At 40.2% G+C, this 26,157-nt stretch overlaps 1 protein-coding gene across 1 annotated transcript in view; it reads left to right on the top strand.

Annotated features, from left to right (window-relative positions):
- Positions 1–26,157, top strand: part of plcb1l (phospholipase C beta 1-like) — a 120,298-nt gene that overhangs the window by 89,402 nt on the left and 4,739 nt on the right. Inside the window, exons 13-32 of the mRNA XM_013908729.1 lie at positions 1,327–1,411; positions 6,768–6,942; positions 8,694–8,780; positions 9,229–9,299; positions 9,516–9,612; positions 9,702–9,786; positions 10,345–10,469; positions 10,579–10,733; positions 10,813–10,977; positions 11,400–11,499; positions 12,119–12,223; positions 12,309–12,424; positions 15,044–15,173; positions 15,547–15,600; positions 15,929–16,148; positions 17,272–17,440; positions 19,396–19,472; positions 19,561–19,650; positions 19,806–19,863; positions 20,067–20,153. Coding sequence (XP_013764183.1) covers positions 1,327–1,411; positions 6,768–6,942; positions 8,694–8,780; positions 9,229–9,299; positions 9,516–9,612; positions 9,702–9,786; positions 10,345–10,469; positions 10,579–10,733; positions 10,813–10,977; positions 11,400–11,499; positions 12,119–12,223; positions 12,309–12,424; positions 15,044–15,173; positions 15,547–15,600; positions 15,929–16,148; positions 17,272–17,440; positions 19,396–19,472; positions 19,561–19,650; positions 19,806–19,863; positions 20,067–20,153 — 2,251 coding nt within the window. The remainder of the gene's footprint in view (positions 1–1,326; positions 1,412–6,767; positions 6,943–8,693; positions 8,781–9,228; positions 9,300–9,515; positions 9,613–9,701; positions 9,787–10,344; positions 10,470–10,578; positions 10,734–10,812; positions 10,978–11,399; positions 11,500–12,118; positions 12,224–12,308; positions 12,425–15,043; positions 15,174–15,546; positions 15,601–15,928; positions 16,149–17,271; positions 17,441–19,395; positions 19,473–19,560; positions 19,651–19,805; positions 19,864–20,066; positions 20,154–26,157) is intronic.

Below are 26,157 nucleotides of genomic sequence, written 5' to 3' on the forward strand. Positions count from 1 at the left end.
CACCCATGTTTCATTAAATGCATGAATACATAATGCAGAAATATGCTTTGTGGCAAAAACTAAGAAGCTGTTGCTCCTCTGAGTTTCCCGTCGCTTGGATGGAATCAAACATGCAGCATCTTCACTTTATAGAGAGTACTCCTCGTTCTACTCCCGTTCTCAGTGAGCTACTGAGGTTGCTCCTCCAGCTGCTTCAACCAGCTGCTCCTCCAACTCACAGAGGGTCTTCAGGGGAGATTAAGGGGTGCCATTACCAGCTGCAGTTTGAGACAGTTGAGTTAGAGTCTGTTGAACACAGAGATGAGTCTCACAAAAGCCTGCCGACAGGGAAACAGGAGACAGGAATGCCTAGTGCTAACTTATTTGCAGTGACTAAACTTTCAAATTAAGAGCGCGGGTATTACACAATAGCAAATTGATTACGTTCTGAAATATACTTGGTGGTCACTGATATACGTGATCAGCCCCTCCAGGTAGTTAATATGTATGGGGAAACATACATACAGAATCTGTTCATAAATAAAGTATTAACCAAGGTTTTCTTCTTTCAGTATTATAAAAATATATCTCGCATTTAAATTGATTATATAGCAGACTGACGCAGAAGAGTTTTTATTTGATTGTTCTGTGTCAGGCCTTTGGTTACTGTATCAAAGTCAGTTTAGACCTTCTGAGGAAAAGATTTGCCTATCACTTATATTTATAGACTCTAGTATAGAGTTGCATTGTTATCCCACACATATTTTAATGAATTGTACTATGTGAAGCTAATATATAACACTTTCCAGAAATATGCTAACATATTACATGGTAACAGTCAGAGTCAGTGTGAACAGGACTGGTTTCCCTGGGACTGCTCCATCATTAGCTCAGTTGTCTGCTGACACACCGACAGCACATCACGACAACAGTCATGAGACCGCAATCAGACAGTAAGTGCAAAAAGACGGCAGAGTAAAGTATTAAAGTCAGACTGACACAGACAAATATCTGTGTCGCAACTGAAGAGCAGAAGAACATAAACAAATATTCACTGGATATTGACGCCGTGAATGTGAATATAATTTTTGCATAAATGAGGCTTCATACTGTTAAGCATATTGATGAGGACTGTCCGTCAGCAGGACTGTCAATATGTCTAACCAACCACTTTGTTTTTTATCAACTGTGTAAACACCTGTAGAGCTAGGGACATGCTTCTGATGAATCCTTTCATCTTTAATGGCACCAACGGACTCTGGGGCAACATACATATTCAGGATATTGATACTTAGTGGAGAAATCATGATTGTGTATGTGTGTGTGTCTTTGTGTGATGACTCCCAGACCAAAGCAGCAGGCTAAGATGGCTGAGTATTGCCGGTCAATATTTGGAGACGCATTACTGACAGAACCTCTGGAGAAATATCTTGTGAGTATATAAGATCTCCACGCACCCGCTACATTTGCTTGTGCTCACACTCACATTCACACTTGCTTGACTCTTTCCAACACACGAACACATATGATACAACAACAGTGAGGCATTCAGAAGATACTATCACACAGATGAGTGCACTAGAGAAATGAATGTCCTTGAACGCTGCTGCTCACCATGCTGCCCATATAAATGTTCTCTTTGAGGTAAAAACTCACATAGTTACTTACACACACACACACACACACTACTGTGAAAAAGTCTTGAGGTCCCTCTCATTGCTTCATATTTTGCTTCCAAAGAGACTCCTGGGATTTTACACTCAATGCTGACCCACAAATCATTCAAGCATAAAAAAAGGCATCTAACACAAGAGACCAGCCAGTGTTTTGTCTGCACATACAGATAACTTGGCAAAGAATCCATTTTAAATGGTATCCTTAGGCACTTTGTTACTAGCAACCTGTTGCAAAACACATAGTTTGTTCCATTTTCTCTAGTTAAATCTACGAAAAATACCAAAGATAAAACATTTTGACAGAATCTGTGAGATGCATCTGGACCTTTAGTTGATCCATCTACTGGTCACTGAAGCTTCATCAGAAACTGTCCCAGTGTATGGGTAACTGTCAAGAAGCCATTCTTAAGGCAAACAATAGAACTGGACTAGAAATCTGTGGCAACAGGCCTTATGGAGTGAAAAATTCAAATTGTAAATTGTTTGGGGTTGCATTTCAGCCAGTGGTGTTGGGGGACTTGTCAAAATTTATTGAGTTGTGAATGCAAAAAAAAGGATCATCATCCAATACCATCTGGAAAGTGTCTGATTAGCAACAGATAGCACACTGTTTCAACATTATCGAAGGCAGCCAACATCCAAAGAAGAGCTTTGAATGTCCCTCGAGAAGCCTTTTGTTGACAGGAAAAATTGCCTAAGAGAGTTCAGGCTGTGCTGAAGAATAAACATGGTCATACCAAATATTGACTTTAAACTTTGTTGTTTGCCTTATATACTGTATTTCCATGAATGGACGTTTCAACAAATCAGTGCACCTGTTTCCCATTTTCTAAGCAAAATATAAACAAATTAGTCTTGAGACTTTGCAATATCTATATATTAGGGGTGCAACGATACTCGTATTGATGTTGAACCGTTCGATACAGTGCTTTCAGTTCGGTAGGCATATGTATGAACAATACAAAATTTTTAATTTATTTTATCAACTTTCCTTCAGACGATGCTGTCTGTGTTGAGAGCTCAGTGGATCTGCGTTCGACTACTCCGCCTAGGCTACACTGTCGAGCGCAGATCCACTGAGCGCAGCACAAGCTAGCAAGACAGAAGCTAAGCTCGTTGCAACATGGCAAATTGAACCTCCCCCACCCTCATTCAGATCTGGCCTTTGGAACTATTTTGGTCTTCATGTGAAGTATGACCCTGAAGGTAAGCGCGTCATGGACAAAAGTAAAACAGTATGTCAGATGTGCCACGCAATGCTCAATTACATGGGTGGGAACTAGTGCTTTAGCGCAGTTTGTTGACGCCATCTAGCCCCACACACGGGGCGATCCGCGGTAGCTTGTCAACGAAGATTTGCCGTGTTGTGGCGTTAACGTTATTTCAGATTAACGCTGACAGCACTAGTGGGAACACAATGAATATGACTGCACATTTACACCGACACCATCCTAGTGCAAAGACAAGTGGAAGCAGACAAAAACAACAAGCACGCATGCTACAAACTTTACCCGAGTCATTTAGACAGCCGTTAGCACATGATTCTCCTTATGGGGACCTGATATGTTTAATATGCTGCTGAGAATATAGCCCAGAAGAAGCGTATAGTATAGCTTTTATTTTGGAAAGAGCCATTTCTCTGTAATAAACTCTCTTTTCCAAAGATGAGTGATTTCTTGATCAGATAGATTTATTTTTTTTATTACTTTGTTGTTTCAGCAACATTAAATTTAAAAACTGTACTTTTGAGTTAAAATATATATTTATAATTTTAATAAATGACAAATTAAAAAAGCATGAACATTTTTTTGTATCGAAAAAATATCGAACCGTGACACCAAAGTATCGAACCAAACCGTGAATTTTGTGTATGTTGCACCCCTAGTATATATGTGTCTCTGTTTTTCTTCCTTTTTGTTTTCTTTGTCTCTTTCTCACACATAACACCATGTGACCTTTGGCACCTGGCAAAATATGTGGCTGCTGTTGTTTTTCATTGAAGCCTCAGCCACTTTCACTTTCTCTTAAACACGCACATAGCCGTGGAAGCTAACTTTTAACGAATCATCCCGCAATCGTGCTTATTCCTCCCTATCACGTCTGTGTTATCACAGCAGAGACTGCAAACAAAAGGGGTTTAAGATTAAAAGGAAGCATTTTCCGCTGTAATCTAAACGTGGCTTTTCTTGGCAGTCCTTTATCTCAGACAGGCCTTTCCTCTGTTGCCATGACTACCAGTTAAAAGCTTCCATTGTCCCTTTGTGGCCAAACTTCTTTTTTCCCCCCCCTAAGGCGTCTTTGTGTGTAATGACGCAGGCTCTTACGTGAGGCAAATGTAGACACTTGCACACAAACTCTCGCAAGGACTTTTAGGCACTTCTCACAGTGCGTACGTGAAAACATGCCTCGCAAACAGTTCTGCACATATATGTACTTTAATGTACCGCTTACTCCTCTCGCGTCATTCTCCTGGGATGACGTTATTCCCTTTGGCACAACACTGTGGAGCAGCTAAAGTTCCCAGCAGCAGTAAGATGCAGAATTATCTCACACACGCAGGGAGCTCCTTCAGCACTGCTGCCTGCCAGAGTCACAGCCCGCTGAGAATTACAGCCTTCTGACTGGATTTGACATTGAAGTATTATCAGGGAGAAGCCTTTTGAATGGAGTGGCAGAGGGAAGGAGAAGGGGAGAGATATGAGGAGACAGACACCAAGGGAGAATTTAGAAAGATGGAAAGAGAAAGTGCCATTGAGGAATGAGCTTTCTACCACTGAGCATGTACAAACTAGGAAAGGTGAGAGCAATGACAGTCACTCCCATCTGGCATGGAGTCAGCTGTGTATACAGCGTATCGAAAGGGATATCAGCCTGATAAGCCCACAGGGACCGGGGCAGATAGGGTAATACAGCTAGATGAAATCCAGCTCAACCTAGAGTGAGAATTAAGAGGATTAAAGTTTTCTTAGAAACTTGGGCTCCTACTCCATCTCCACTTTACAAAACTGTCAATCGCGTCCCACAATGACGACTGGTGATTTTCTTTTATTTTCAAAGTAAAAACAAAACAGTTTGAAAGCTTGATTCATCGTTTGTTTTCTTGCTTCTCTCACTATGCTGACAATGACTGTGTTGGCAAAAAACATTTTCATTGTAACTGCGTAAAATATATGAAATATTTGAAGGAATTAAACAATTTGTCTTGCGGTTTGTTTAATCTTGTTGGGGCTTAGTTTTAAGCTGCAGACAGACTGTAACTGGCAAGGGGAGATATACGAGCACACATAAGGAGGCCAGATTGAGAATAATGTGGATGCAAAAGTTATAAACTGTCGGAGCTGTAAGGAGGCGAGTAAAATAAATAACCATATCCCAATAACTGAAGTTAAAACACTTTTACATAACAAAGACTTAATTACTTCCTCTAACATGCGCTTGCGGGTCATGCAGCACTCCTCTCCGCCTTCTGCTCACATTGTTTGAATATATAGACCCGAACATTTAACAGTTCATCCCCTGTTAAAAAGAAAGCAACATTTTTTTTAAAAGATTTAAGACTCACAGTCCCTCAGTGTAAAGATACTTATTTAAAAAGTTGTACTTCCCTGGAAGTATTATTGGCAAAAAGCACTTTGAGTATTAATAGTAAATTTACACATTTTGAGGAAATTTTAAAACATTTGCTTAAATTTTGAAGAACAATTTGACCCAATTAAAAAAAACTTGCTCTCCTTTCTTATGTTACATCCAGACCAGATACTCTTATCATACCCAGCATGCACTTGGAACAAAATGCTAAGACTATTCCCTTCACTGAACAATTTCTGTTTATGTAATGTGAAATTGTCGTATAGTCATATGTCTTATAACAAATGAACGTAACAAGCAAAATACTGAAAATGGTTTAGGGACAAGGACTGGACTGAAAACTTGAAACAGTTGAATCTAGCTTATTAAACGTCACAACCGTTGCTCTGAAATATCGTGGAGCAGATACGCCGTATGAAGCAACAAAACAAGGAAATACTTTCTCACTTTACCACTAGTATGATACTGAGGCTTGAAAGTGGTTAAGGGTGGCCAAATGGAACTTTTCACTCTCTTATCACAGCTGAGCGTAATTGTTTTCGACATTTGGGGGGGAAAACCTTGATTGAGTTTATTTCATTAGGCTTTGTGCGGTGCATTTGAGTGCAATCAGGATTACTTGCCCCATCCAATTTTGCTTTTCCTCCCTGGTAACTGTCAGTGAGGTGAATGCAAACAGGATGGCTAATCTTTGTCGTAAGATTTCCCCCACAGCAACATTAGCAGAGCGTAGATAGACATGTGCGGAAAATAGGTCACAAGAAGGAAAATCTTGGCGTTAGTTGGCGTATGAATCACTGTTTTGTTGCTCTTGATTCTCAAGTTGCTCAAGTAAAAGTTTGATATGTTTAAGTGAGGTTATGTTTATAGTTGATATGTTGTAAACACAGCAGTTTGAGCATGTGCGTGTGTGTTTATTCTGCACCACTGAATTGCTCATTAGTGAAATATTATTATCCCTAAACACTGTGATCCAAAAGCAGTGTATCCCATAAATAAATTGGAGATGTAGCGACTTTCTGTTCAGCTCATTTGAGAGAACGTGCGTTTGTGTTTAATGTTTAGTTTCCTTGCAGGAAGCTGATTAAGGTGTTGCAAGCGTAGAATTTTTCAGCTATAACATCAGCCGAGTTTATAACACTCACAGCAGAAACAGTCATTTTTTACTAACCAGCTGCATCTAACCAGCGAACTCTTCCTTAGAGGATTTGAAAAGAGTAATAGCCGCAAATTTACATTTTAAGTGGAACACTCTAGTAAACAACTTTAGTGTTTTCATCTGGTAATTAGCTAGTTTGTCAAAAAAAGAGAAAAAGACAGCTTAACTGTGATTGCACTGTAGCAATCTTTACCCATAAATTAGCATTTTGGAGCATTTGCTCTTGCTCAAATTTATATTTACAATTTTAATCAGGAAAAATAACTCATGTTCTCTCATCATCCAATATATCTGAAATTATTAATGTAGGAAACCACCTTTCATTCATCTATAACTGCATCTTTCTCCTTCCACATTCCCTCTAGCTGGAGTCTGGCGTGCCGTTGCCCAGCCCGATGGAGCTGATGGGAAAGATCTTGGTGAAAAACAAAAAGAAACACCACAAGACAAGTGGAAGTGCAAAGAAAAAACTCTCTGAGCAGGTTTCTAACACCTGCAGTGATTCTTCCAGCGTGTGTGAGCCCTCCTCCCCAAGCGCAGGTACTGCACCTTTAATATAATATACACACACACACACACAAATTCTACTAACAAAGCCATCAAATCACAATGGGCTCACTGAGTTATGATATTTCAGATGTGTAAAAGCTAGCCTAACCATCTGGGTCCCTCTGTACTGTGGACCAAGAGCTCTGTGCCGTCCAGAAACTGAATCACTGGAGCAAAACAGTGCTATTGTTTAACATTCATCACTTTCATGGCCCTCTCCATCAGCTGAAGGTATTATTGGCTGTTGCATGCACTCCCTGCAGGCATTATACATTTAAACCGGGGCATCTTAAACTCTGGCCAGTTGTGTGTGAGTGTGTATGTATAAAACGCTCTCTGCTTTTTGCTGTAACTGCCTAATATCAGTCCTATTTGTTCATACGTTTGCCTTTTCAGTTGTGTACTACATACGCACTCGCAACAGCACCAGGTCAGCTTTGGTGCTAAGGGATCTCAAAGTATGCCAAAAAATATCCCCCACAGCATTACACCCCCAGCCTGAACCGTTGATACAAGGCAGTCTGGATCCATGCTTTCATGTTGTTTATGCCAAATTCTGACTCTACCAGCTGACAGCCACAAGAAAAAATCGAAACTCAAATCTTCTACTGTACACTTTTTGCCGAGGCCGTGTGAATTGTAGCCTCAGTTTCCTGTTCTTGGCTGATAAGATGTGTGCGGTGTGTGTGTTGCTGTCCATCAGCTTTAAGGGTCGATGTGTTTCTTGTTCAGAGATGCTCATCTGCATACCTTGGTTATGACGGTGTTACTGACACCTTCCAATCACCATGAAGCAGTCTGTCCATTCTCCTCTGACGTCTAGCATCAACATGGCATTTCCTCCCGGAGAGCTGCCGCTGACTGGATATTTACTCTTTTTAGCAGCAACTCAGTGCTTTGATGCATGTAGACATGTTCAAGACAACCTGGGTCAATGAATGTTTTGATGAATATGGATTCTCCATAAACCCTAGAGATGGTTTTGTAGGAAAATCCCAGTAGATCAGCATTTTTTGAAATGCTCAGACTAGCCTGTCCGACCCAAGTTCAGAGTCATTTAAATCATTCTTTTGATGCTCATTTTGAACTTCAGCATGTCATCTTGGCCATATCTATATGCCTAAATGTATCAAGTTGCTGCTGTGTGATTGGCTGTAGTTATGTTATGTGTATCATTTGGTTGTTACAAATGAGTGAGAAAACACGAACCCATGGCCCCCACAGTGAGAGTCTAGGACACATTTTGCTGGATATCCATGGTCCTGTAGTCAATCACTTCTATCCTGATAAGTATGGAAATTATTTGAATCATTTAAGTCTAACATGGACTGACATGTTAGACTGTTCTCACCACCATCATCTTAAAAACACCAGGGTCCAGAGTCTGGGAAAATCAATATGAAGGAAACTGGAGCTGTGGTGGCAGGCAGTGGCCAAACATATATTGTTTTGTCTATTTATTTAACATCCATCTACATATTCCACTGGACCAAACAACATGTCACCTTTAGTCTGCCCTGGTTGTTGAGCCTTAAGTTCTTCTTAGGCTAAAACACACTGCCCCCTGGTGTTGGAAAGTAAGCAGTACAAGTTAACAGTCAGGAGTCCTTTTTAACTGGTATACATGTTGTAAAATAACCTTTTTTTTTTTTTAGATGATTTACTGAGTAAACTAAACAGTGAACCTTGAACTGAAAAATATGAGGATGATCTTCAGTGAGTGCTTTGTTTTTAAATCGCAGGTTCCACCAAAGAAGAAGTGGCAGATTCCACACAGCCCTCTGATGGTACTGAGCTTACACTGAGACCACAGGGCAGAAAGTCTATTGGTGAGTCCATGACCTCAGATGGAGACTTAAATCTTTAGTAGAGCCCTCATTAGGCCGGCACAGAAGCTATAGGTCAGACAATTACACCGTTAAAATCAATTTCCTCTGTCAGTGCGACCTCCGATTCAGTGGGAAATCTTAAGCAGATCTCTCATTATGTGGGTGCAGAGGCTGGGTCAGCTCAACCAAAACAATATTGAAATTCATTTCCTCTGTCTACGAGCGCCAATAAATTAGGACCTGCCAGCATGAGCCTTACTTGTGTCGCTGTTTTAAATGTAATGGAGGCAGTCGTGGGCGGTAAATGAAGACCATTTAAAGACAGACGGCTCCGTTCGTGTTCGTGCAACGTTTGCATTGATTTGGCAGAAATAAAAACTCAATTTACACTAATTTCAGCTTTGTTTCATGCATTTCTCCGCTATCCTGTCTGTGCCATGCGTTCTAGGTGAAGTGGAGGCCGAAAGCGAGGACGAAGATGATGATGATGATGACTGTAAAAAGGGATCAATGGATGAGGTGGGTATCTTGCAGGTGACAGCCATCAGTTCAAATCCTGGTTATAATGGAAACAGACTGTTTAGCCTATATGTGCCGAGGTTGTCCTCTAGTATATGATCATGTCTCCAGATTGTGTGTCTCCAAAATCAATAAAACCTTTGCAGAAGGATTCTAACAGACTTTTTTGGTAACGTTTCTGCTGCTTTGTATTTGTACGTTTTTTAATATGTGTAGGGCACAGCGGGCAGTGAGGCATTCGCTACAGAGGAAATGTCCAACTTGGTCATCTACATCCAACCTGTCAAATTTAACAGCTTTGAGGCTTCCAAAAGTCAGTAACAACAATGAATACTGAATGTGCAGCAACAAACAGATCACTGTTAAATAAGCTGACAATTGTATACCACTCTCAACCCACAGAGATCAATCGAAGCTACCAGATGTCATCCTTTGTCGAGACCAAAGCTTTAGAGCAGCTGACCAAATCTCCTGTAGAGTTTGTGGAGTATCCCTATGGTTATACCGAAGCATCTCTCTTTCTGTCCTTGCTAAGATAAGAATTTGTGCTTCAGTGTCTGATGCCATGGTTCTCAGCTGGGTGAGGAGAGAGTTGTTGCCTCAAGTGGGGGACTCCAAGTATCTCGAGGTCTTGCTCACAAGTGCAGCGATAGAGGAGAGGGATATTTATATCTGTTGTGGTGTCGAGAACGTCATGAGCTGTTGGTAGTGATCGAAAGTTACACGAGAATAAATGAACTTCTTCTGAGAGTGTCTGGGCTCATTTTTTGGAGCTGATGGGTGAAAAGCTCAGAGTAGATGAGCATAGGTGTTTCAAGCATAGATGAACTGAAGAATAGCCTGTTATTTCAGCCTCATTTTACCCCTTCATAGTAGACAAAGGCTGAGTGTGTTCCTTTTAGCTTTTTCCTTAACTTGCTTCTGTGGATTATGTTGTTTGTGAGTGATTTTGGAGTAGTAATCCCAGCAGATGTTTAGTAGCATCACTTAGAAAGTATTTTCAGATGCAGGTCATGCAGTCTTGCCCTTAACAAGCGCTGTTCAGATACAACAAGCTGCAGCTGAGCAGGATCTACCCTAAAGGCACTCGAGTGGATTCATCCAACTACAACCCTCAGCTGTTCTGGAACGCAGGCTGTCAGCTGGTGGCTCTCAATTTCCAGACTATTGGTGAGAGGGAAGCCCAAAACACATTCCTTCACACTGAAGAATAAACTAAAACACTCTCACTTTTATGTCATTATCCAGGTTTAAATATGTTCCTATCCTCACCCCACAGATTTATCAATGCAGCTCAACCTGGGCATGTATGAATACAATGGGAAATGTGGCTACAGACTGAAACCAGAGTTTATGAGACGGCCGGATAAGCACTTTGACCCATTTACCGAGAGCACAGTGGATGGGATAGTAGCCAACACACTGTCTGTGAAGGTGTGTTTATGTTTGTGTTTTGTGTGTGTACGTGTGTGTGTGTAGCTTTCTCTCTGTATAATTAAATTTTTCCTTCCAGATCATCTCAGGCCAGTTCCTGTCAGATAAGAAAGTGGGCACATACGTGGAGATCGACATGTTTGGTTTACCAGTGGACACAAAGAGAAAAGCATTCAAGACCAAGACCTCTCAGGGCAATGCCATCAACCCTGTCTGGGAAGAGGAAGCCATTGTTTTTAAGAAGGTGAAACTATGGCCTTGTACACACGCAGTGGTAACATTAATTCCAATCATAGACTGTAGATGCAGTGTTCTTGATGTACAGTCCATCAATCCTTTTTCATCCCTTTGAACTTATCTACTTATTCAGTCAAGGGATTTGACTACTGTGGCTATCAATATGCAGATATTGATAGGTAGCTGTAATGGCTATATGTCATAAAGCTTGAAAAAAACCTGGGGTGTCTTTTAATTTCCATTTTGACATCTTTAGATAATTAAAGCGCTAACGCATTCATATTCAGTGTATACCTATGGATTTAAGCAGCAAAGCCACTGTTAAAAAAAAAGGTTGGCTGCATTAATCTTGACCATCTGCTTCCAGTTAATAATATAACAGTAAAAACAATTTGTGTGTTTTATTCCCATTCATAATATTATTCTTAGGTTGTCCTGCCCACGCTAGCATCACTGAGGATAGCAGTGTTTGAGGAAGGAGGGAAGTTTATCGGACACCGCATCATTCCTGTGTCAGCCATCCGTCCAGGTGACAAAACTTTGCACTTATTCAGCATAATTTCACACATAGGTTGGCGTTTGGTCAATATCAAAAAAAAAAAACTTATATTAGACTTTATATATTTATAATACAGTTTGATAAATCATGAAACATTTGCATAAGCTTTGCTTTGCTCTAGAGCCTGACCGAAATTTCTGCCCTGATTTGTTGGTATGCCGACATCAGCTGTTGACTGATATATCAGTATCTGATTTTAGAACAGCTGATAAATGCAAATTTAAAAAGAACCAACCATGTTATGACTGTTGATATTGCACAGTTGCTCGACCAAAGGCCACTCTACAGCTTCCACGTTGGCGCTTTGTTTGGAGCAAGTAATGCACGACTTGTTGTGACAATAGAACAAGATTTATTTAAACTGCATTGCCATTATTGTCTCAGTAGGGACTTATAAATAATTACATGTAACAGTTTTAGGGAAATCTGTGCATATTTCATGTCTGTGAAAGAAATGAAAAAATATTGTTTCATTACCAGATATCTGTATCAGTCTTTAAAATCCAGTATCGGTCCAGCTGTTCTTTGCTTTGATGTAAAACTGTTGTTTCTGGAATGATAGAATTAAAATCGAACCCAAACCTTGCAGGCTATCACTACATCAGTCTGAGGAATGAGAAGAACCAGTCCCTGACGTTACCTGCTCTGTTTGTGTATGTTGAAGTAAAGGACTATGTCCCAGACACATTTGCAGGTAAGTCAGGTGATCGCAAGAAAGAAGAAAAACAGAAAAAGAAATGTGGTTTTTTCATCATCACTCTTTTCTTCCCTGTCCTCAGACGTCATTGAAGCCTTGTCCAATCCAATCCGCTATGTCAACCTGATGGAGCAAAGAGCCAATCAGCTGGCTGCTCTCACCTTGGAAGAGGGAGGGGAGGAGGAGGGTGACAAAGAGGTGTGTGTGTGTGTGTGTGTGTTTGTAGTTCTCTGCATCACAGGTCATCCAACATGTGTCTCTCCTCTGTACTCTTTGTGTTCATGCATAAAAAGCTTTGAGGCCAATAATCAGTCGCTGATGAGATGAGCGGTCCCTCATACAGATGGGCACTCTCCTCATTATGAGGAAGAATCTGGTTAAGAAGTCAAAATATATCATGGGGAAGGTGAGACAATAAAGAGAGCAGAAACAATTTAGAAAGAGAAAAGCATAAAAGGCTTTTTAATACCATCGCAAGTGCTTTGAAACCCACAGCCATCTAATAGCACTAGTGAATAAAATGATGGATTATTAAGCACAGCACCACAAGTTCACACAGATACTATCAGCAGACTTTGTTTGGAACAGTTTTTGTTTCTTGGTCACCCATGAGAGACTGTATTTCCAACCACTGCTATAGCGTCATTGCAGCAGCATCAAGTCTAATATGGCATCGATCTGCTAGATAACACAAATCACCCCTGCGTATATTACCACTGATTCTCAGGGAACGCTTTATTTTATGCCTGATGTTTTTAAGAAAAAGGCCAGCCTTAAAGTACATGAAATCCTAACAGTATCTATATAGTTCTACCCAAATAATATCTTAAATGCAGGTCTGTGTGTTTAACTGTTGTTTACAGAGTTTTGAATGATGATGTGATGTATTGTGACTCAAGTAGAAGAGCAACAGTAAAGCACTGGAATACTTCCTACAGTGCTGATGAAAATAATTTCAAATTTGAAATACAGATAAAACCTGTGATAGATAAATAGTGGTGGGGTGACACTTTAAGCTTACATAAATACAGAGGTTGTTTAAAAAGATGCTCAGAAGTCAGTGGAGTTTACCGTCAGGTCCTTAGGTAGTTGGACAGAGACACAGTTTTTGTCATTTTGCCTCTGTACACCATCACAGTCTATTTTAAGTTACGAAGTCACCCACAAACCCACAATTCCACATGAATGGAAAGTCCTGATGTGTGAGACTGTGTCATGAGGCTGAGTAGACTGAGGGGCGAAGGGCCTGTAGTACTAGAGGTGTGATCGCTTTGCAGTGTACCTGACCTCTAACTAGTGTCTTAATTGTAAGTCTCCTACTATAAAGCCTATCTACACTCACCTTAGCTGTGTTAATGTTATTATGTTATCGTATTATCAGTCTATTAAGATTGCACTTTGTATGCTGTAATGTTTTATCTTTCGCTCCTAACCAGGAACACTTAACCAAAATTAAAATTTTAGTGTACTTTGCTTGACTGTGTCATGAGATGTGATTGAAGTGCAGACTTACACAGCCCTGACAATGGTTTCATACAAAAGAATCACCAAAGACCAAGACTACTGTTTAAAACATTGCACGTTTAAAATATTTTTGTTTCTTTTCTTTTTTTTGCAAAAATGCAACTAAACTTTGTTTACAAAGATGGTATTTCTCACTTTAACCCTGCCCCAGGCAATAACAGTACAATCTACTTCACACGTTAAAGCACGTAGTGACCAACGATGCACAGTATATACACGCAGTATAGGCAATCACACAGTTAAACTAGAGTCGGCAGTAAGCTTAAATTTTAGTACAGGCTCCAGTTTGAAAACAACTTAAATGGCAAGAAGCTCAGAATTCTGCTGCTTCAGAAAATGTGATTTTTTTTTTTTTTGCTTTGTTTCAAAGTGACAACCAAGGAAATATTAGATCACAGACAACTCAGACTAACAGGGTCAGCAACAGTGCAGCAAAGGGAGGAAACAGGGTTTTACTGAAGTTGTTCATTTGCAAGTAGGGGACTGTTTGAATTTACTCAATGGAGACGAGCACGAGTAATGTAGGTGCCAGTGTATCAGGTAACAGACACAGACTTAATTACTGAGGAGAGATGATTTCTAAGACTGGAGTGAGGATAAATTTAGGATGACAGACAAGGCAGGACGGAGTTATCTGGGGTTATTAGGAAAAGCGAACCGGAGAGCAGGGTTGTTCCTGAAGGGCTTCTTTGATCTGTTCTGCCAGCTGATATGATTACCCACGAGAATGGCCAACAGAGAGCTGTATCATGCTGTGACCATGGAAACAGTGACCGAAAGAGGCAGAGCGTGGAGCGCGGAGCACAGTGTGGGGAGATAAGTGTAGAGAGCAGAGGGGAGAAAAAAGGGAAACATTCGGTTAGCATGACAAAAAAACTAGATCATTTAAAATCGCATTAACCTTTCAGAGATAAGAGCGTATAGGCCGACATTCAGGCAGGCCGACGGGAAATTAAGATCTGCTGCGCCTCAGCACAGGAAACCATGCTGAGAGTGGGTTACCAAAGCTATGTCTACAAACTAAGCTGCACGACACAACAGGGCCAACAAGTGAGTTCTGAATACAGGTGCAAAGGAAGGAATTACTCCTACTGTTAGACTCAAGCGTCTGGCACACTGGTTTATCTTTTTTGTTTTCTTCTTTTTTATATTGTACTTCATATGAAGAAGTTTGGAAGTATAATTCTGCAAAATGGAAACATGCCTGATTTAAATGATATCTGGGGTTTAAGTTGTTCTGCAGTAGTTTCACTTTGCATTTGCTTAATCCTGAATGTTTCATATGATGCACAGGTGGAGACATTAAGTGATGCCCCCTCAGAATCAAAGGATCAGAGGATAACGCCCGCTGAGAACGGACTGAGCCACACACCCACTCCCCCCAAACCTCAGTCGCTGGTCAGCCACCAGCCTCAGCCTGCAGGTACTAAAACAGCGTACCTGCCTTCATTATCATCATCATCGCTACACGTCCACAGTCAAAAAGATATTCATGCCTGAAAGGCTGACTTTGAGTAATTTTGTACATTTTTCATATCATTGTGGTAAATACGAACAATCTTAAATTTAATGGAATCTGGTCAAACTAAATGTATTTGATTAATGTACATTTAGTTTCTAACTAATTATTTGAATAAGTAAATCTTTGATATAATCTTGGGGAATATTATTTTTTTCTTACTGTCTGACTTGATTTAATATATATAACAATGCATTAGATTAATATAGATATCGCTGTTTATACCCAGTTTACTGACTTTACTCCCACTTTAACTGATCCTGTGAATTCTGAACAGGCTCATTAAAACCATCAGTGAAGACTGAAGACATCATCCAGAGTGTTCTCACGGGTGAGCTTCTGATTGCTAGATCTATAGTGATTTTACTGATCTCTGTTCCTATCTTTATTTGAAATCACTTCTTATCAAAATTAAGTATTTATTAGACCTTTTGACTTGATTTGCAAGATAATAAATCCCTGTGTTGCCCATATTAAGGTCCTATTTCTTTGTTCAAGATTAATTATTCATGGTTGCTTTTGCAGAGTAACAGCACTTTAATATTATGGCCTTCCTTAGCGATGGGAAACAGTATAGTGAACATATAAAAGTTTGTTGTACAGTAGTTTACAATTTTTTCATTAGAAATCTTTTCCCTTGACCTTTCTCTTGTATTTAGAACTGGAGGCTCAGACAGTGGAGGAGCTGAAGCAACAGAAGGGCTTCGTTCGGGAGCAGAGAAAGCAGTACAAGGAGATGAAGGAGCTGGTTCGGAAACACCACCGCAAGACCAGCGAGCTGATCAAGGAGCACCAGGCTCGTGTGTCGGAGCTGCAGAGCCAGCATCAGCGTCGGCGCTCTGCCCTGCAAAAGAGCCATAAAAGAGATGGTAAGAAAAGGTAGGTGGCCTCCTTTTCTAGTGTTCAGTTTTACTTTTATTTGCCTTCTTTTTGTTTTTGAAGTCGTCCCCTCCTGCTCTGTGTCTTTAAAAGAAATCCACTAAAACACATCCATGCAGTTAAGAAGAATAAAGTTACTTGCACTTTTTTCCTATACCAGCTCCCATGTAGACTCAGTGTTGTGTTTCAACCAAAAATACAATTAGTAACAAGCTCTTTTTTTTCCAACATAAAAGCTACTTTGCTCCCAGAGCAGGCTGCTCCGCATGTTTGATTTGGAAGATTTTCATTTTCTTCCTGACACATCTCTAAAGGGATTTGTTTCTCTCCTGGGATCAAACTGAGGATCTTTTGCTTGTCAGGCAAATTTGTTAACCACAACACTATAGAGAAGTGTGGAGTCAGTGGACATGCCAGACCACATAACCGATTTAAGAGGACCCAGCAGTGGCACAGCCCTGATGAGCCTCCGATTCAACTTGTGTCAAAAGTGCAGATTTCTGACTATATTCCACTTTTTAATTTTAATAGTGCTATTTTGTGAATTGTATTGAAAATTTTCATGTAAGTCCTAAACCGCAGAAATAGACTGAAACTTACAAAATAACCACACATGTTGTTGTGCACACATCTTACTGTAAATACCACAGAAGCTTTTTACATATTTTATGAGGTGATAATGATTCTGTTAAACTATGTAAAAAAGTACATGCAAACTCAATATGCCACACCACAGTGGAGTGCATACAGTACTAGTTAAAAGCAAACACAGGTATTAGTTGCTGAGCTGTTCATAGAATTTTAATGTTGCATAAGACTTCCTCCAAGTTTCAGGCATGTTCATGTCCAGAACAAGTGTCTATATCACAGACTCCACCTGCCCGGTCTTTCTTTGTGTTATAAATAACTTCAAACACCTAACATCTAAGTTTTTACCATCACTTCCTGAGAAAGTGCATGAAAATAATATTTAATGTGCAGCAGACATGTGGTCAGAAATTTAAAGTGAACCCATTATGCTCTAATGATTCTAACAGTTACTGCATAAGATACTCTGCTGCGATTGAAGTATCTATCTTAACTTGTGCATGTTTTGTTTGTGTGTTTGCACGCATGTGTCCAGTCGGTCTGAACAATCTCTGTCCACACTGGACCAAGAGCTGTGTGACCTGGACCAGGAGTGCAGCCAGAGACTGGCCGAACTGAAGGAACAGCAGCAACAGCAGCTCCTCACACTTCGCCAGGAGCAATACTACAGCGAAAAATACCAGAAACGAGAACACATCAAGCAGGTACTTCTCCTCAAATCCGACAATTAATTATGTGCAGATGTGAAGAAGACCCTCGTCTAGACCTGTCTGATACTGTGTGAATAAACCAAGTCTGTAAATAAAGACAGGAATCCCCTTTATGACTTCTCATCATTATTCAGGCCAACTTGATCTGAATAAAACTTAGATGAAAACAAAAATTATGTTCTGTGTAATTTTCATTTGATCCCAGAGCGGATGTCGCTGCGTGTTGCAGTCATTTTTGGCTGTAAATCACACAGGCTGATAGCCGTAATCATTTAATACTCTGGTGACACAGTGTGTAACACTTTGAGATGGAATCACTGGCACTGCCAGAGGAACATGTGAATGGAAAAATTACAAGGGAAATGACTGTTTAGGAAGTTTTCCTGGCTCATAGCTTTGGTTTCTTTCCCTTTGAGCTGCTAATTCAGCTCAGAAGGAAAAGGAAATAATTCAGTGCAAGGAGCCATTGATCAACGTTCAAGGGATCCTTTGAATTGACCAGATATAGTAAAATATGCGTGAAGAGAGGGCAGGAGAAGGTCATACACGTTCACATATTTGAACTGTGAGTCGAATAAATAACACTAATTGCAGATGAGCAAATGTACAGACTTTTAAAACCATTTTGGCACATGCTCTTACAGGGACACCACGCACCACTTTATTCTCTATAAGATATCCCTGATCTCCATTCCCCCTTTTATTATTTTCTGGGACTGCTTTTAAAATGCCATTTGAATGCACATGCAAAGCTTTAGTTCAGTTAATTCCACACGTATTCCAGTCAAAACAATTTTGCAACCTTTCTTATAATTATCAGTGGATACACACTGCACATAGATGAATGGGAGATTGAGGACCTAAAGTACTAAGTGATGCAAATTAGGTTGATGCTGCAGTATCCAGAATGCACAGGTGAGAGTGGAAAGCTTTGCATGTGAGCTTTAATAATGTGATCTATCAAGATCAGTGCATAACAGGCTGAGTAACCTACCAACTAAACAGTGTAGCTCTGTTTTTCTGCAAAAACAAGACGTTAATTCATATTAGTGAAGAAGAATTCTGATGTAAAAGTCTTGTTTTTGTTTAGTTTTTTTGGCACGCCACTCACAGCGTTGGGACATCCGTTCTGATAACGTCTCATCCTGGCAATGCAAATAAATGAAAACACTCTTAATGGGAAGTCCAACAAATACAAATGCAAAGGGATCAGCCACAAAAACAACCCTCTCTGTGCTTTTCAATCAGAAAATTGAAGCTGCATATTTTGTAGTTTTTATAATTCCAAAAGAGAGATTTGGACTGCAAGTGCTCTGCCTGTTAGCTGCCTATTTATAGACATCACACCAATTCTGAAACTTGTCTCCATACTAAGCTTGTATGCCCGTATGGACATGAGCTCCTATGCACTTTCCCCAGATAAATAATTGCCAGCTGTTGAGTTCTCACATAAACTTCTGTAATATAAACAAGCATGTTCTGTATGTAAAACTGGGATAAACAGATCCCACACACAAATAGGAGCTTGCACTGATTTGTTTTGGATAATGTGCTGACAATCTCCAGCTGTCCTAAAGCTCAGAAAAGCAAGTGCAGACTAACCACAGCATGAACGCTGCTGGGTCATCCCCCTGTAGAATATTCCAGTCTTTGTTTTGCTGCCTGTGCTCAAGCTCTCTTGTGTGGCATGAAAAAATGAATGTATTCTGCTCCAATACCCCTGCGCAGTGAGCAGAGCGCAGGTGTCAGAAAAGTTTGTCCAAGCGTGGAATTTAAAAAAAAAAAGCTTAATGGAGATGGTTGTTTACAACATCTAAATGTTGTTTAATTATGATCAGAACTACAGCAACGGTCGCTTCAGTGATATATTATTTATGAAATAAACGATTAATTAAAAAGCTGATGTTTTCTGTCACATGTTTTTTGTTCTCTGTTCGTTCTCGTCCCAGTTGGTTGAGAAGCTGACCAGTATAGCAGAGGAATGCCAGAGCGCTCAGCTGAAAAAGCTCAGAGACATCTGTGAGAAGTAAGGATGGATACAGCACGCACTCTTATTCACTGAAACAAACAGAAATCACAACATTGGTTTTTTTTTATTGTCCTAACATCTACAGAGAAAAGAAGGATCTTAAAAAGAAGATGGACAAGAAAAGGCAAGAGAAAATCAACGAGGCCAAATCCAAAGACAAGAATATGACAGAAGAGTAAGTGTGTATTTGGAAATATTAGGATTAATAAGCTGTTTCTATTTGGGCTTGGGTGTTTTAATTGTTTGACCACTAGGTGTCACCGTATGTTAAATATTTAGTTAAACTCTGACTACTTGCTTGGTTTGACTGATGATAAATCCTCCCCACAGAGAGAAGCTAGAGATCAACAGATCGTTTGTCAATGAGGTGGTGCAGTATATCAAACGGGTAAGCGAGCAGCGATAGAGCTGTGGCGTTACAGAGCACTTAGAGCACTGAAAAATGGTGCTCTTTTTGCAAATTTGAGAAGATTTGCCTGAAATTTGCATCTACTTTATGACAAATTCACTTTATGATATAATTACCTTATACTGTGTGTGTGTGTGTGTGTGTGTGTGTGTGTGTGTGTGTGTGTGTGTGTGTGTTTCTAGTTGGAAGACGCCCAGAGTAAAAGACAGGAGAGGCTACTGGAGAAACACAAGGACAACCGCCAGCAAATCTTGGATGAGAGGCCAAAGGTATTATCTTGACCAATATACCAAGTAAATAAAATCTAAAATGCAAAAAATAAAAGTCAGATATTGCTCAAAAGAGGGCTTGTCAATCTATGTCTGGGCGTCTTCTACATATCTATGTATATATGGTTTCTATATACATATCTATGTATATATGGTTTCTATATACATATCTATGTATATATGGTTTCTATATACATATCTATGTATACCTAAAAACTATTACCAGACGGAAGAGCAGCTGAAATGATGTAACGACATCTCAGCATTGCTGATGTGCCCCCTTTGTCCCACATTAAGGTTGTTGGGATCTGGTCACCCTGTGCGTTGGTTGCGAGGTTCACAGCACACCTTGCAGTCTTTACCTGTGCAGATAAAATAATTTGTAATTAGTAGAATAGTGCTTTTCAAAAACATAAAGAGTGAATGTAATAATACATGCATATTTGACATAGATGAAGGCTCAGTTATTTGTTTCTTGGTGCAGGTTTTGTAAAAGTTGCACAAAAAATATGTATGTAGTCTGTCTCCTTTTGGCCTAGTATGTTCAACCACTAGATGGCGACCTGCACCAGGCTTTAGTGCTGCACCGAACGGGTGTGCTATAATATATGATGAACGTTGTGGTGTATAGATTGTATTTGTCTCTGTTTTCAAAATGTATTATATGATCCCTTGAATCTTTATGCTAATATGCAACCCAGAGTTTAAATATCACTACTGCTGGTTGATGGATGGTACTGTGAATCACAATGAGAAAGTTGTTGGAAAATATTTAATTGCCTTGCCGTGGGTGCACAATTCCTCAACCGTTATTAGTGTGCTTCCTGCAGGTAGGCTGTGATGCCATCATGCCACTCTTGTCAGTAGTGAAGTGGATACTCCAGCATTTTCTTGCAATGCTCTATCTGTTTGGGTTGCAGAGTTTCCAACCATATAATTGTCATTGTGATTGTAGGATTACTGTGCAGCTGCGGAGCATGGTAAGAACTTTGTTGCATCCCAGTGTTGAGCACTAACACACCGTAAGTGTGGCAGTATTAATATGCAAGCCTGTGCATACACCTGGGCTGCTGCCCAGCCAAAAGTAATTGTGCATTGAATGAGACCCACAGTGCATTGCTGTGATGAAGAATGCTGCATTAGTAAATTCAAGCAAACGTGTCATTGATTGCAGGCAAGAGAACAATGTGAGGAGAAGCAGATTGGGCTGCGTGTAGTGAGATCACACTGCATTTATCTGCTCAAAATGAGTCTAGGCAACATCGTCTGTACACAAATGTAATTACAATTACACAGTATTTGTTGTTTGGCTAGTACTAAACACAAACATGGGCATTTATTAGAGTCATCTTATTGAGCTCTTGCTATGATTTAGATTTTCTTGATTATCTAATGCATCTAAGTTGTATTACAGCAGCTGTAGTATTGCACAGAGAAGTGTCACATGGGTGTGTTGCTCCTATTATGCTTATACATCTTTTCCAATGAAGTGAAATGACAGCAGGAATTTACCGTGTCTGCTCAGTGTAGTTTTGTTTTGTTTTTAGGCATAAATCAGAAGTCTTTAGTTGGAGACAGCTCCATAACCACCCACACTCAACGTGACAGCTCCTTGTTCCTTTGAAACCACTCGGAGTTGAGTGTGGGAGGTGCAGCACTGTACAAACATCCAGCCCAAAGACTCGCAGGTCTTCTGTGTCTTTCCATAAAGCTGCAGTAGGGAGACATGAGGAGAGAACGGCAAGGTTGAGACATGATTGTCGCCTCGTAACTAACTCAGGCTGTTGAACTTCCCTCCTTTTCATGAGGACTTTATTTCATTTCTGGAGCTTCTTGTCAATCTGAGTTCAGTATGAACAGTCAGCACTGATTTGAGTTTTGTCATCCTGTGTCATCGGGGTCTCATCGAAACTGAAGTAGCACGGAGATAGAGGGACAGTTTTCAGAAGGTCGTTTTCTTTGTTGTCACTTTTGTGTTTTCTGTTACTCTTCGCTCATTGTTTCCCCACAAAGCTGTAGCCGTATCCACCCCCGAACACTTTGTTGCAAACTATTCTCTGCACCACCTCAAAGTTAATCTTGCCTGCAGAAATCTATTATGTACATAATAATCATCCAAACTGTGCAATAGCTGTTCTCATGGAGTGATGGTGATCTGTATGCGGGATATGCCGATGTCAGGGGCCAAAACTCTAGAGACAGCACGCTCAAGATAACCCCGGGCTGTGTTTGTTGAAAAATTCAGGATGCTCTCCATAACACTAGTATAACGCCCAGTGATAAAGGGACACTTCTGTTCAGGGATCGTGTGGTTAACCGGTATTAACGTTAAATCCAATAAAGTGTTTTAATGCTCCTAGTAATGGAATATTACTAACAATGCCTGTGCACTTTAAGTGTTTTTGTTGATTAACATGAATCATGGTTTCATTCCAATGGGATTAGATCTCTTTCCAGTCCATAAAAATATGTAATTGAGCACCCTTGAGAAAGTCACTGAACACAAAACTGCTCCCACTGAGCAGGTCATTGGCCCTTCATGGCATCAAACACGCTATGTGTGTGTGTAAATGTGTGGGATTGCATTCTTCAGTACCTCTATAATAAATGTACTACAGTCTATGCAACATGATATCTCCAAAGTGTGCTACTCAGACACATAAACACAATGGAAAGACTTAAGGATAGGATGTTAAGGGCTCCAGTGGGGATATATTCAAGTCTGGGCTAATGCAGAACTACATTTGTAGTGTGTTTCCATTGTGGTATGTATTTATGAATCAGAGAGAGGAAAAGTGCCCCCTTTCATACAGTTCTGACCCAGTTTCTCCTCTTGGTTCAGAAAAGCTACTAATGGACATGTTGAGCTGAGCGACTTGCTACAGTAACATCTGTACATGTGTAGCACATGTGTGAGCTCACATACATGTGCTATACCGAGATAAAAATTAGCTACAATATTTATGCAGTCCTGTTAAATCTTGCTTAGGATTTGATTTTTGGGAGATTTGTTGCTCTATGCTTTGACTTTAGCATTAGCAGCAGCTTGCAACTTGTGCTGCTGCTTTTTCTGCTGCTGTTACCTGCTGGTAGTATGAAGGTCATGTACTAAGCTGAACAAGAAGCAAGAGAAAAAGAGAGACATGACGGGTTGTGTCATCACTCCCAGCCTGTGCACTTAGGTGTTACTGTCCTGTTAATGATCCAATCAAAATAACCCCAGGAGTCAACAGTGCACAGCACGCTGGCAAAAGGCATTTCCGCACACTTGAAGGCTCTATATCCTGGCCTGCTGCTTTTTTCTTACTTAAGGCCACATGGTCAAGGTCACATTGTCCGCAGAAAGACTTTGCGCCTCGTCTTGTTTATGTTCGTTCCACTCGATCACACCCGATCTTCTAAAACTTACTACTTTGAGTCTGAAACCTGCGTTGGAGCTGAAGATTCAGATTGATTCTGGGTGTGACTTCATACCCAGATTTTTGGTTTATGTGGATGTAGTCTGAGGATTCTAGCCTTCGTTTTATGATAGGAGCAGACTAAAAGCTTACCAGGGCATGTTGTAATTACTATGTACCAGTCATCCCTTCACACCTTATTTGGCTGTGAAACGAGTATGAAACAGTCAGAAGGCAATATGTTTCACAACATGGCGCGTTGGTGTACGCTTGCGTATCGTTCGAATTACATCTTTACGTAGGAGAAATGCTTCTTTGTTGCCTAAACGAAAAAAAGGAGGAAAAAAATATCTTATGGTGTCTCCCTCTGTGAAAGCCTTGAATGCGCACACACACACAGACACACATGCATTCGTTCAAGAAGCAGGAGTCCTGTGCGGTCGCCATGGAAACTCAGAACCCCCCCCTCTCTCTGCCTCTCATATCCTCTTCTATCCTTCATGACTCTCTGCAATCTGTTAATTTGGAACCAAGTCTTCGTGACGCAATTTCAGGGATGCTTGCTGGAGGTAGAAGAAAGCAGCAAGAGGAGGAGGACGGGTGAGGAAAGGGGAGGGAGCAAACAGGTTGGAGGAGATCATGGGAGGGCTGGAGCTGAATAGGAAGGAAGCTGGTATATGGCCTTCTTCTCTCTCCCTCTGTCTCATTCTATGTCCCTCTCTCTGTCATTGGGTGGTGGGTGGCCACCATGTTCCCTCATCACAGACTTTGATCTGCATCATCTCTCTCTGGCGGGGTTGCATCAATAATGCACTTTTTCCCCACACAGACACACACACACACACACACTTAGAAACATACAGGGAACACTCAGTGCAACCCACAGGCAGTGAAGTAAAATCCATTGTATATGTGTGCGTGCGCATACATGTGGCATGCTTGGTTAATCTTCTGCCCTATTATGCCAGCTGCTATTTTAGATCAGTGCTCGAGCGTTCATTATGTATGCCCACATGTGCTAATGAAGCTCTCTCGACTTGTGCTCTGTCTAAGGAACGTTGAAACTTTTCCTCTCAACAGTACGGTTTGGAGGACTCTGGAATGAACATCTTAAACTTTAGCCATTCTGCAGCATTAGAGAGGAAGGAAAAAACAACAAAAACACTGTGAGGACAAGGCAGTAAATAAAGTTCTAGATGAAAGTCCATTTTAGTTGCTGGCGTGTTTTAGGCATATTATAAGCAAAGTTTTGATTGTTTAAAAATTGACGAAATTTTGGCAAAAGTTTCAGTGTGTATAATTTATAGACTAAAATAATCAATATAAAAGCACGGCTGTTAACCAAGTACTCAGTCTGTTGTCTTAACACCACATTTTACATTACAGTGCTATACACCTCAAAGCCAGTGTCAGCATACACAGGGTGAAATATACTATTACTATATTCTTCAGCAGCAGCTGGGTTTAATGCCACAATAGTCAGTGTTGTGTAGCAGTGTGATTAACCCATAAGAAATTCTTGCAAATTTTAGCTCTGTGTTTTGTTTTTGGTCCCTAGATTTTTCCTTTTTTTAACCATGTTGGTTGACTCCCATTCCCTACAACTTGTTTTGTGGTTGCTGCATGCAGCTGTTATCTTTAAAAAGCAAGATTTTTCCCCAAGGCATTGGGAGAAACCACAACGGAGCTGAAATTGATGGTGAATATTAGACTGCTGTTATGTTTAAATTTTCATTATCTCTATGGAAATTACTGGGTAAAAAACAATAATTTTCTGCTGAGTTGCATATGGCCGACAACATCCGTCCCCTGTAGCATACCCAGCTTTATTGTGTATTTTACTTTATTTAGGACCATAATCAATAAATTAAAAAGGAGGGTTAAATAAAAAAATAATTGACCAAACATTTTTTAGAAACATGTTTACTGAGGTAATAAATTAAGTAGACTTGTTTTTGCAGCTTGAGGAGTTGCCCCCTGCTGGCCATTAGAAGGAATGCAGGTTAAAGGCACATAGTCCTTTCAAATATGCAATATATTGTAAAATGATTGTTAACAAATATCATATATTTTTGTGGATAATACTTTACTGTGTCATTCTACAAATTACAATCAAATTTCATATCACAGTAACATGGATGTGTTAAAACATGCATGCATTTATTCAGCAATCTTTTAGTTAGCATCCACGTTAAAGGTGAAAATGTCAAAGTACCGCTGAGCACATTTCACAACTGACATTCCCCTTTGAGCCAGTCCTTTTAGGGAAAACACTCATTACAGTACATAGTGGAGGTATGTAGGAGTGTTTTTAAATTCTTGGACCTGAAGAAAAAAATCTCTCTCAAAAAAAGGAAAGGAAAGCAGCAGATAAATTATCTGAAAGGAGCCAGGAAAGGGCATTCACACACATACGTGCACCGAGAGAGGGTTAGAAGGTGAGATAGATGGAAAAGGAGCACATAGTTTATCCTGAATAGTTTCTCTCTTTTATTACTGGTGTTGTTATTGCTGTTGCATTTGGACTGCTGCAGTTCATTTTCATTCTTATGACCAATACAGTGGAAAGAAAGTAAATTTCTCTCTGCCCTCCGTCTCGCACGATC

Source organism: Pundamilia nyererei, unplaced genomic scaffold (genome assembly GCF_000239375.1).
Source record: "Pundamilia nyererei isolate P.nyererei 1_Seehausen unplaced genomic scaffold, PunNye1.0 scaffold00013, whole genome shotgun sequence".
In the NCBI taxonomy this organism is placed as follows: Eukaryota; Metazoa; Chordata; class Actinopteri; order Cichliformes; family Cichlidae; genus Pundamilia; species Pundamilia nyererei.